The 13,408-nt window shown below is 37.4% G+C and overlaps 1 protein-coding gene across 1 annotated transcript in view; it reads left to right on the top strand.

Annotated features, from left to right (window-relative positions):
* The window catches only part of usp43a (ubiquitin specific peptidase 43a), a 123,341-nt gene extending 114,912 nt beyond the window's left edge, over positions 1–8,429 (top strand). Inside the window, exons 14-16 of the mRNA XM_063475356.1 lie at positions 363–521; positions 6,682–6,843; positions 6,953–8,429. Coding sequence (XP_063331426.1) covers positions 363–521; positions 6,682–6,843; positions 6,953–8,115 — 1,484 coding nt within the window. The 3' untranslated portion in view covers positions 8,116–8,429. The remainder of the gene's footprint in view (positions 1–362; positions 522–6,681; positions 6,844–6,952) is intronic.
* The last annotated feature ends 4,979 nt before the right edge of the window (positions 8,430–13,408 follow it).

Here is a 13,408-nt window from a genome sequence, read left to right as displayed (position 1 = left end):
TCTCTAAACACATTTTTAAAATAAATCAAAATAGCACCTGAACAACAAGAAACTGTAGCTGGAGAGCAGCTCCATGTGTCCAGGAGCGGTCCTTGATGTATTCTGTCTTGCTGCTTTAACAAGCTGAGAAACATACATTATCAACAGTCTCTGCAGTGAAGGAAAATACAACTCACATTTAAATGTGAAGCTATTCTATGTACACTGTATTTACAGGCAGCAAAGAGGTTATGTGCTATGGACCTCCCAAGGCAATGCATCTTAGGGGAAAAATGAGTTCATCTCAATATTGCATGCAGTTTTCTGATAACAACTGTGCGAGAAAAACATTATTTATTGTTGTTGTCTGTTTTTTATTCCAGCTTACTGTAGGAATTCAGTGGATGGTCAGTGGTATAGCTACGACGACAGCAGCGTAGACCTGGTGCAAGACGAGGAAGTGTGCACAAGGGGCGCTTACATCCTTTTCTACCAGAGACGAAACACCATTCCCCCATGGTCAGCCAGCAGCTCCATCAGAGGTATGCTGTGAAATAACAAGCAAACCAGACAGCTGAAAGCATATAAGAGCTTGTGATTGTTTTTCAAAGGTCCTAAAAATGGTAAATAGTCAATTAATGTCTGTACTTTAAACATACGTACCTTAGGCAAGAGTGGTTTTCAAGGATGCAAATATATCTGTGTTGTCTGCTGCACTGTGCTCAGTTAGCAAAACGCACACACGTCTGACACCTTATCTGATATATCTGAGCGTATCTGGTGAGACAGTTTGACAAAGATTCTTTTACACATACACCATGCACCATGTAGACAATACAAACTAACACATCCTGTTCTTGCTGAATGTGTACATTGAGTATATGCAAAATGTTTGCACAGCAAAAGTTTATTTACATTTAAATGGACTTTTAACGAGAGCAAGGCTCAATAAGTGGTGGGGCAGGGCACTTTTACAAATATAGGAATAATTCAGAATAACAATGATTTTGCTGGACCGCAAATAAATCATTAACAACAAGCAACTTGTAAGAAACACAGTAAGATAATTGCACCTTGCTCTCTGTTGTCTCAAGCATGCATCCTACAATAAAGTACAACTGTAATCACTAATTAATCAAAAGTAAGACATAAGTGACCCCTCTTCTTCCTCTTTCACAGTAAGAGAGGAAAAATGTAAATAAAAGTTGGTGTTTAATCGGATATTTAAATAATACAGCTCCAAAGGTATCAAGTAGAAGCTGACTTGAAGAAATCAGCTGCCAATCCCATGACTATAAATGATGCAAAGAGAGTTGTTTTTCCTAATACATACCACCTATCCCTGCACTCCTGCCTCACTGACTTGCATCTTTTGTGAGTTGCTATGATACTGAGGTCTTTCAACCTTTGAAGTAAGAGCCGAACATGCTGGTACAAACAGAGAAGACTGTACTGTCAAGAACCTGCTTTGAGTCACAGAAAACCAGGGGTCTGTCAAATCTGCTCATTTAGCTCCACATGAAATGCTGAATGTGCAGCAAAGTCCTCTGTCAGACTGCAAAAAAGAAAAGAAAGAGAGAACTCATCCAAAATATTGTCAAGTCAGTTGTTTGACTCATTTTTTTTTCTTTTTTAAACTGGAGATTATTAATTATTAAACTGAGATGAATGAACCGCATGTCACTGGTAAGGGTATGTTAAGAGCTAAAAGTCAGATTTAATAGTAGTAATAATTTTGTGCAGCTAACTTTGAAACCTTTTGCCATGGCAGCTCACTGAAGGGCATACACTTACTACAAATGTCAGAATGTCTAAAATTATTATAATACCAACCTTTATCTTTATGTAATCTCCTCTCCTATTGCCTTTTACAAATCTAAATAATCAGTGACCTTATTTCCATGTGGTGCACCGACAATACAAGTCAAAAGGATAGCTTTTTTAAGCTGCACAAACTGTCTGAACATACAGTCATATGAAAAAGACAGGACTCCTTGAAGTCATTTTAAAAACTAAGTACACTTTTAATGCTTCTATAGAAATTAAGAGGGTAAGCAGCAGCTAGGTGGTGCTAATCAAGTGCATTTGAGTAATTATCATCAAGTCCAGACCTCGAACTGATTGAAATGCTGTGGCAGGGCCTTTAGGGTGCTATGCATAAACAAATGCCTGCAAACCTCAATAAACTAAACAGTGTTATAAAGAAGAAGGGCCAAAAAATATTCCACAATAATTTTCAAATTATTGCTGCTAAAGGTGGTTCTACAAGATGTTGAATCATGGGCTGTGCCTAGTTTTTCACATGATTGGAGTCTGTACTATACTGTATGTAGTACTCCCGAGCAGTGTTGGTCAAGTTACTTGAAAAAAGTAATCAGTAACTAATTACTGATTACGTCCCAAAAAAGTAATCCCATTACTTTACTGATTACTTATTTTCAAAAGTAATTAGTTACTTAGTTACTTTTTTTTTAATTATTTACAAGCTGAATAGGTAATAAAGCAATAGATCTTTCAACCCAATTCTATTTATTCTACATAATCCATCATATAAAATGTAATCAAACGAAAAAGTCTCTTTTTCGTTTGATTAATTTTAATCTTTTAACTTTATGCATCAAGCAACTTGCGTTACTTGTAACGCGTTACTGCCCATCTCTGCTCCCGAGTCTTTGTTTATCTTGCCAGAATAAAATATAAATAGTAGACATCAGGAATAAATATAAAACAGGAGAAATGTATACAATGAAGAGGGGTATATAAAAAAAGGGAACTGCACACAAAAATAAGAGAAAGACAAAAATTGGAGAACAGCTGCAAAGTACTTGGAAGAGCATGTGGACAACAAATCATGTCAAGTAAAAAGGACCAGAAATTGTTCATAAGAGTGTCAAAGTACTTTGGGCCTTTTTTCTAAATATTCAAGTTTGAAACTAGAACAGTTAATTGAATATCAAGTTGCGTCTCCTGTTAGTTGCAGAGGCTGTAGATGGTAAACAAATATGTTGCTTCACATTAGTGTTTTATTATCAGCCCCACTGCCCACGGTGTTGGAGCAAGAACTTTTCAAATATGGTTAGTGGAGTGAAGCAAAGAGCATGACGCTCAAAACATTATCATTGCCAAATGAAACATCCTATGTGAGTCAAAATTTACCTATCAGAACATAATTTAAAAAAACCTCATTCTCTGTACGTCTTATTTCAGCAAAACCTCAGATAAAAAATAACAATTTAGATATTACACTATCTCGTTATTTATTTAACACAAAACAAAATGCAAGAGAAGTGTTTGAAAAACTAAGTACTAACCTTATTGCATCCTCGAAAACTGTTCGTAGCACCCAGGTGCTGCTGATCACATTGAATAAATGATCATTAGCAAGTGTGAGTACTTCGATAAAAGTAGAGGTTTTGGCAGTTTGCTGATCTGGAGTGTTCAGATGTGTCTTAACATGATGCCAAGAGGGAAGGACATCAGCAGTGATCTTAGAAAAGCAATTGTTGCTGTCTCTCAGCTTGGGAAGCGTTAGAAGGCCATTGCCGTACAATTTGAAATCGATCACTCTAAAGCAAAAAACATTATTCATAAGTGGAAATCATTCAGGACAGCTGCCAATCATCCCAGAACTTAATGTTGCTGGAAATTAACCCCAAGGTCTGACTATGCAGTGGAGATAACTGAAGAGCTACTTCTCAGATTCTACAGATGTAAGTAACCATGTTAAATATTAAAGTTCATGACAGTACAATTAGACAAAGAACAAGCTTGACTTGTTTGGAAAAGTTGCAAGAGAACGCTTCTTCTCTCCTAATGATCATGGCAGCACAGCTTAGCCTTGGAAAACTGCATCTGAGCAAACCACAAGAGTTCTGGAACAATGTCTTTTAGACAAATGAGACAAAAGTGGAGATGTTTTGCCATAATTCACACTGCCACATTTGATGAAAACCCAAATAGAGCAGGACCCAGACATCTTGCAGTCAGCGAGTCAGACATGAGCTTCACTATATAAAAAGTATTCTAGAGTCAAATGTAAGGCCATCTCTTTGAAAATTATCACTTGTTAGAAACTGGATAATACAACTGGACAATGATTCCAAGCCTGCGAAGAAGTTTTTCTTATTTTGCTATTTTGCTTGTAATTTAATGACCTCATCTGCAGTTTTTTTTTTGTTACTGTTTCTTATTTTTCTTGCTAAACTTTATCACTGAGAATTTTTGTTCTGATAAAGGTAAATCCAAAGAAAAAAATATCTTCACAGGTGGCATGTGAGCAAAAATGTAGCTCTCCAGTTATCTTGAAAGAAACTGCAACCTTCTAATAAAAGCCTTCATAGGACTATGCAATTCATGTGCAAATAGACCTCTGCCTTGCAGTTTGGTATTTAGTGGAGTCACATAAACAGCAAATGCAAGATCTGCCTCCATTCTTCCTCTGAGTGCCCTGGAATGTTCTTCTCCGTCTTATCACAAAAGCAGCTCTCAGGTCCCAAACTGTTTTTAGCACTATACCCAGGCAGAGCCATATGACTGCTTTTTGGTAGCCTATGTCACCATATCCTGTCTTATGCTGCTCCAAAACTACAAACAAATTTACTTTTATCGAGTTGGGTATTTTAGTTACACCATCAACATCGTGGTTAATTTTTATCAATAATTTACACATCACCTCTTGGTGTATAATACAGTACAGCGCTTGGTTCATTTCAGTTATATTATATTTCAATTTTTGAATTCAGTTTTATTTATATATAGCGCCAGACCACAACAGGAGTCGCCTCAACACGTTACATATTGTGAAGATCTTACAATAACTTAGAGAAAATCTTGCGTCCACTTCAAAAGTCCAGCATTTTTCCCTGTCAGATTTAGGCTGTTGGCTGGAACACCTGCTAGTTAGCCCATTTCAGCCCTATCAAAATATGCACATGTGCAAAGCATAAACTGCTCCTCTGTAACCTTAAACTCAAAGTAACTGTACCGATGTCACTTCACTTTTTGCACTCTTGTCCAGAGCAAAAAGTGTCAGGACAAAAACTCAACTTTTACACAGCACAGCACAAAACAAAATTATGTAGACTCTAAGATTCCATTCATTAATTTTCCTTGTCCAGGGTCATGGGAAGGTTGAAACCTATCCCAGCTAACAGAGTGAAAGGCAAGGCACGCCCTGGATAGGCTGCCAGTCTGTCGCAAAGCTATTGCAGAGAATGCTCACTTTCACACCTGGCCAGTTTATAATCACCCATTTACCTAACATGTATGTCTTTGGATTGAAGAAAAAGCTAAATCATTTGGAGAAAACCTACACAGACACAGGGAGAACATGATACAGTAACGCCACATAGAAACTTAAAAAAAAATGTTGCTGAAAATCACTGGACTTCCTGTTGATCCACTGGCTACAGATTCTCAAAGACCTTAAACCTAATGCTCTCCTTTGCGTTGTAATGAAGGATGAACTATCCTAAGTACTTGTATTCCTCTTCCTATATTTTGTATAGGAAGAGGAATTCTCCATCTATAGCTCATATGATCAAAAGTTGTAACATTAGTTGGACTATTCTGAAAATGTTTACTTGCATGATAAAATGATTTAAAATGATAAAAGTCTGGAGAGTAAAACTAGTTAACAGAGATAAAGCATATTCTATTTAGATCCCAAAGACATATACAACCAGTACTTAATATTATTGATTAATAGTACTTAATAGTACTCTAAATGTACTCATTGTCTAAATATCTTACCTGGTAAAATATTTGCAAATGGTAGCAAAGAACTAAGAAATGCCTGTCTGCTGTGCCCATTGCTTTGACAGCTGTCATTCATTCTTCTTTCAAGGCGTCTGAGAAACTTCACTTTTTTTAATCTAATCATGTACTTTTTTATTTTTTAATGTTTCAGAAAAACAACCTGACATTAATTGCTGAAATACTCTATGAGTCAACACTATGTGAAAATATATGTAAATATCTAATATAGCCAACATAGACAGTTATGCTTGTAAAACTGGGCTATTTGAGAGTTGCTGAATTGCTGTTAGAGTTGGATAAGTACCTGTTCAATCATTATTGAATTTCTTGGTGAAATTCGTGTGACTTGCATTTCAAAAGATTTACTCTGCCTTAAACAGGATCTTCATCGAGAGGCAGGTTTTATTTAAATGTTTTTTTGAAAAAGACATTGATTATCACTGGCCCTGGCAAATGTGCCTAATGTGATTTATTTTGCAGATAAATGTTTGTTCTTCACACATTGTTAACTTAATTATCGGAGGCGGGGGGGGGTAATGTCATTATGGATAGATTTCATTTACCATTAGTATTTGCTCCCTTTACTCTCCCTCCCTACTCGCCTACTTTTGCCAGAAGTTATGAATAATTCTAAATTCCAGAGTAAAAGGAAAGAGGGGCAAAGTCTCATTAACACTATTAAGTGATATCATTTAATTTACTTTTGGTTGAGGCTAAATACCACCAGGCCTTTACAGCCTGTGCCTCTTTGTAGACTGACTCTTGAAATGTATAGGTATTATGACTATGGGAAGTATAAGAGCTCCATATGTCAGATGAAAAATAAAATAACATAGAATTTCTAAACAGCATTTGTGCTTTTCCATCGTCCAACATGTGTGCAATGTTAAATAAGTGGAGTATTCTTTATGTTCCTCCTCTCAAACCTTTTTCTCTGTATCATAGGCTCCACAAGTTCATCAGTGTCAGACCACTGGCTAATCAGGCTGACGGGGGACAGTAAGAGAGGCAGTCTGGTGTCTCATACATCCACCACCTGTCCATCTTCCTTACCTGACTCTCCAGAGTCTCCAGTCTTCCTGGACAATGGCTTCAAAGATGAAAGAGGTAAAAGGACCACTGCCATCAACAGACTTCTGTTTTATTAATAATTTGTCTAAACGTGTTTGGTTTTTATTTAAAGCCTAAAATATTTTCCTCTCTCTATAAACGCCAGGTGGATTTGAGAAGAGGCCATTTGTCAGAGGTCTTCAGGGGCGCAGCATGAGCCTGAGAGCCCCCAGCAAAAACAAGGATACCTTAAGCAGAGTGCTTCCAATGCGCTGGTCCTTTGGTTCCAAGGACAGACGAAAACCTGACCCAGTCCCTCCCCCTGAACCTGATCCTGCCCCTGTAGAACTAGTGCAGTACTTGGAATCTGGTCGGCGTCCCCGGTGCACAAAGGATCCAATAGCGACATTAATGAATGAACCACACAGCACAAAGGAAGCTGCAAAGAGCCGTGCTGCAGCCAATGTTCGTTCGTCTAGCGTTGGAAGTATAAGTTGTGTGGGTAAGACGGGGGAGGAGCCGCCATTTCTAAAGGTCCCAGAGGGCCAGAAGTGGCCATCAGATAAAGCAGCTAGTCTGAGACGTAGCAAGGGGAGCCAGGCTAAGGATGAGAGCACTGTGAATATCAGGAGCAGCTCCAGCACTAACACTCTAACCAGGAGGAAGGATGGAAGAAAACAGAGCTCCTCCAAATCTTCACAGGATACTGAGACAAAACGGAGATCCAGTACTGGAGTTCAGCCCAGCTACAGCACACCCAGTCTCCAAGATGGAACTCTGAGAAGACAAAAGGGAGACAGGGCTGATAGGGAACGCCACAGCACACAAGAAGAAAACTCTAAGAACAAGAAAGCAGACGTGCCTAAGAGCCATGACGGAATACTGTCCTTCTTTAAAGGTAGCTTCCTGAAGAAGGATAAAGATTCAAGGAAACCCACTGAGGATGAGTCAGGGAGAGCAGTAGTTGAAGAAGAAAGCAGAAGGACCTTGTCGAGGCCATCACTGTCCAATGGAGCAGCTGGAGGCCGAACCGGAGAAGAAAGAGGCAAGTCCAAAAGCTCAGGCCATGTGGTTAATGAGCAGGTAAACGGTAAGGTGGGACGCAAAGCAACTGAAATCAAACGCTCCCAGAGCTCCACCAACATCCCAACAAAAGCAGAGCAGAGCGTGCGTAGGACAGCATCTTTGCACCGTAATGGGATGTCAACAACGCCAGCATCATCACGCAGTCTGACAAGCGACAAACCATCTCACGGCACCTTGCAGAGGACTCGTTACAGCACAACCTCACTGGGGCGCAAAAAGACAGTCCCTGAGTCCAGCTTCTAACACAGAGACACATAAAGCCTTTTTCCTGAAAGAAAGTGAAGGACATTAAATCTCCAAGATCAAAGCAATAGTGCTCCGTTCACAGTAATACACCTTTTTTGTTCCTGGAAAATTAATCAAGTCAAGTAGTTTGCTCCATGTAAGACAGAATAAATGAAAGGTCCTCTAATGCTCAAGAGGGCATTAATGAACAAAATTAGGTGATATGAGGGGGGCCTTCTCCATTCTATTTTTTACGACCCAAATAAGTGCCTGATCAGCCGATATGCAGTTTAGACCAATTGGTTTGTGTCAGTTTAGAACTGAAAGCACGCAGCAGCACACCTACAAACATACTGTACGCATATGTGTCTTATTAATGTAGTGTGAGCGTTGGAAGTCGCCACTCTGTTTTGAACTCTTACGGTTGCTGCTTAAAATTAAGACACACTGATTGTGTTCATTTATGAGAATGTATTGTGTCTACTTGATAAACGGTGGTGCTTTGAGACCTAAATCTCTGAATAATGTCAACTGTTTATTTTTAATATTTTTTTAAAGCACAGTATGTTTTATTTTTTAAAGGATAGATTTTTTTTCTTTTTCCTAAATGACCCAGTCTGCAGCAGCAGTTGATTCAGTGATTTACAGCTGACTAAGCAAACATTTTAAACACACTATTGTCTACTGTGAAATGTTAAATTAATATACTATCCCTTAGTGTATTAGTAATAACAGTTGAATATTAAACTGTTTGTTTTCTTCTATTGCTACTTTCATGTACCCACCTCGTCGTGTTCCTTAATGTTAAATAATTGTTTCCCATGCTTTCCTAACACCGATGACTGTCAACAGTTTAATGTCACCATTCATGGAGGGGAGGACCACAAAAAGCAAAGCAAAAGAGAGTGATTTCTGCTTCTTACTAAAAAAAACCAAAACAATATGGACACACAAAATCTTGTCTTATTGAAGCTGTGATTGAGAGAAAAATTCTGCCTCTCTGGGAATCATTTTTGATGAATGTACCTCCAAAATTGAAGGTCTGCAAAATTACTGGTTACTCTTTGATAGCGACTGTTTTTTTTACCAGAACATGACATTTACTTATGAAATAGTGACTATTTGGCCAGTAGGAAAATGGACAGAAAATACAAGGCATGGAAGGTTAGGGAGCAGTGTTTGTTATTCCAAATAAAGAAAATCTATTCTATAAATCTATAGAAGAGAAATAGAGTATGCATTATAATATGCATTTTCCTTTATTTATAGATTTAATGTCTATTTACTGTTGAAGAAATGTTTTTGTTTACTTTTTTAAGTGTGGCACAGTAAATGCATACATAAAAAACATAGTGGACATGGATTTTATGTAACTTTAATTTTGATTATGTAGGCTAAGCTAATTTAGCTGTTCCCTTCTGAATCCATCCTATTGGTTCTGGATATTTTGCCTGTCCATTTTATGTGTAGAGGCAATATAATATATTAATATATTATTATATTTTATTACACTCTCTTTTTGTTTTGTACAAAGACTTTTTTCACCTTGCTACCTTTTCAAATATATAAACATCCTTCTTGTTTAAATCGTTAGTTGGACTGCATGTGGGCAATATAAAGTAGAGCGAACTGCTTATCAAAAAAATCCAAGGACAACTTCCAAACATCCGAACACAGCATAATGATTTAATCTTCTTCATCTAGCTGTCCTACAGATAGACATAAACTGAAACTGCAGTTAGAAAAAGCCTTTCATAATGTGAAATAATATAATTTGATGTTATGTTTATTAACTTCACATCAACAGCACCTTGGTGCAGTGTTGATACTCACCTCCGCAGCCTTTGAGATTACTGAATAGCCAAATATTCTGATGAAGTATTTCTATCAAAAATCCAGTTTATTATTGAACAAATACCTTAGTGCAATCCTCTCTTTGTATTTATAATCACCATGAATATACAGCTTTCTTCTATTACCTTAATAGAAGAAAGGAATTAAAAAGCAGTATCTCTTTTATTGTACAAAAACATCTACTTTTACTTAATCTTAAAATCTGAAAACCAATGATAATATTTAGTAAACTATCAGGCTATCCTGATAGCAAATAATCTTATATTTATGCCAAATACACATGTGCAATTATTTTTTCCTTCTTTCTTGTCTATAACTTTACATCAGTGGGTTATATTAGAGAGCCCGTATTAGAGTATGGAACAAGCTTTTCTATTTGTGTCTGTGTAATGGTAGAAGGAGGTTTTTTTTGTTATTAGCAGAAGTCTGTCAGATTGTGGAAAGGTACATCTAAGAGCTTATGCACATTTGACTACGAGTATTGTGTGATTTTGTTTTGTGTTTTGAAAAGCATATTCGTTTGAAGTAAACAGATTGAGACGTAAAAGCTTCATTTGCTGCTATAGCTAGCTTGTCGTAGTGCCTCTGTTAGATGCCACATGTCGAAACGCTGGACAGAATGTTGAAGTACAATCGAGGAGTTAAAGCAAACTCTTATGGAAGTAGGTTTTCTATGCACATGTCACAAATAGAGAGCTCTTTCTGTCATTGTTTTGTTTACAAGTCAGACACTGGATTTAATTTTTTTTTATGTCGTTATCAAAAATGCAAACAGCTGTTTCTTATCGTCACTTACTTTTAAGTTGACAAATAAGTTTTAGTATCTGATGCAAGGGTTTGGTAGCTCTTCTAAATACTTCTGTGTTTGTGTTAAATTTGGACAGATCTGAGTTTACCTGTGAAGACTATTTCCTTCCTCAGGAGCTACGTGAGGGATGTCAGGCGCTTAATTGCACATTTATCGCTCCAACCCACCCCCACCCACGTTCCTATACTCCCATTTGAAATTCCTATCATCAATGTTCGAATTTTCTTTGCTTTTCGTAGTTTTCTCTGTGTTTACAAAACTATTTTTTTTTGTGGCCTTGAAGGTGGCTGCCTGGGCTTTCACTTCAATGGGATTATAGCATGTTTGTGCTGTATGGTTCAGTCTGATTAGTGCTGATTAGTTATAGGTTTGGTAAAAGATATAACTTGACATGGGAGATAAGATTTGTAGGTATTTGCTTTAAAATATTTAATTTTTTTAAGGGTGTCTTTCTTTTTAACGTTCATTTGCATTTCTTTATTTGGGGGGAAAGAAATTGTGCCAACATTCAACTAGTCAAAGTTGCAGGCTTTGTTTTCTTCTGAAATGTCAAGAGGGATTGGTGGTGGCTTTGTTTTGATGATGGCTGCTGCATTTATGTCTTCAACAGTAATTCACAAAGACTGCTATTCTTAAACACACAAGTAGCACATTCAACAAAAAGTCAGAAATTGCTTTAATTAGAGAGCTGATAAAATGACACAGGTTTGTGCTTTTTACAGACATGCTCTCCTCAGCAGACTGATAAGTATTCCTTTATATTTAACATAACAAATGCAAACATTCTTACAATGTGGCCTGTGGTATACGGTAAAATGTGTGAAATATTTCCTTTCAACCAGTGAAACTGGCATAAAGCCCGGCAGGTTATTGAAACCTGTGCAAATTCTCACCCTTTACTTCTAAAAACATTGTGAAAGTATATTACAATTATCAGTGAAATAGCCGGTGTGTTAGATGTGAGTCTGAAACGTTAAGTCTGTTTTGCTTCTCTCAAACCACGTGGCCACATACATGCAGTGTTTATCAAACTGAGCACTTTTATGTTGTAAGAGATGTTTTTATATGCAATTTTTCTACATTTTCTAAGTAAAATCTCTGTATATATTTGTGGATACACGCAGAGGGGAATATGTGCGCTTGCGTGTGTGTGTAAGAGAGAAATAAATGAATAAATATGGACGCAGCGCCTGCATGGTGTAGTGTTTGGGAATGAACTGTTATGCAGTTTTCGATTGCATTGCACAAGGTGGTTTTCACTACAGTTTCTGCTTAAATTGTCCTCTGTACATGATGGTACATTATATATATATTTGATATATCATATTCTATTTTTCAATATAATAAAAATGTGTTATTTATGACTATGGTCTTCAGTAAGCCACTTTTAAATGCTTAATAAAAAATATGAAGTTTTAAAATTGAAGATTTTATTACCTGTGGGACAATGCTTTTAATTTTTGGATTTTATTTTATTTTTTCCAGTAGAAACGTAGATTGGAGACACATGCTGAAAGATCAGACGCCATATTGAGGTTATGTAGCATGACCGATGAACATTTGGGACAAAAAATGTGTGTCAGTACAAGAAATTGCCACTAAAATGTACCCTTTAAAGTGGATTGTGTCATCCTTAATATGTGAGTTTTGGGTAAATAATTTAATTTCACAATAAATTACAAAAGAGAAAAACCCAGAAGTGGCATATGTGATATGCATTCAAACTAATGTATGCTAATTAATATTTAATTTCTTTTTTTTATTTCATCAATGAACACTCCAATTTTGCAATTTGAGCTTTGGTAAAAAATGCACTTTTTGCAAGCTCTGGTATTAGAATTAAAGCTATTACAAATGGTAAATGGCTTGTATTTGTTTAGTGCTTTACTAGTCCCTAAGGACCCCAAAGCGCTTTACACATCCAGTCATCCACCCATTCACACACTGGTGATGGCAAGCTACATTGTAGCCACAGCTACCCTGGGGCGCACTGACAGAGGCGAGGCTGCCAGACACTGGCGCCACCAGGCCCTCTGACCACCACCAGTAGGCAACGGGTGAAGTGGGGCACAACGACAGAGACTGTCCAAGCCGGGGCTCGAACCGGCAATCTTCTGATTACAAGGCCAATTGCAGTGGCTGACCTTAAGGTTAAGAGGCTTATTTAATATGAATAAGAAGGCTGCAATAACTCCAATAAGCAAAGCAATTGTAACAAAGCAATTTTTTTTTCTGCATATGAGGACTGTTCATCCAAACAACCTCGAGCTCATGTCCCAACATGTTTGTCTTACATATGTGAAGCTGAATACCAATTAAGATGCTGTAGATGAAGAACAGATGGATAGAAATAAAGATACTTTTCCAAATTAGCGCCAACTCAGGCAGTGCCTGCTGTTGCGTGTATGCAGTCCTGTTACTCACGGCAACCTCTGTCATCAGCTTGGCTTTTCTTGGCTGCTATCCTAATTCTAACCAATTCATAATTGTAAGTCTACCATCAATTAGACATCAGTGCCACTGGTTGCCCACCAACAGAAAAACACCCAGATAATGAGACCACCTGAGTTTCATCAAATTTGGTACTAGAATTACACTTTGTCCTGCCAAATCTGACATACATCAGATGAGTAGTTGTCAAAACGGGTT

This window comes from Pelmatolapia mariae, linkage group LG6, assembly GCF_036321145.2.
Source record: "Pelmatolapia mariae isolate MD_Pm_ZW linkage group LG6, Pm_UMD_F_2, whole genome shotgun sequence".
Lineage (NCBI taxonomy): Eukaryota > Metazoa > Chordata > Actinopteri > Cichliformes > Cichlidae > Pelmatolapia > Pelmatolapia mariae.
The sequence above is the reverse complement of the archived record's forward strand: the minus strand, read 5'-3'. Positions and strand labels throughout refer to the sequence as shown.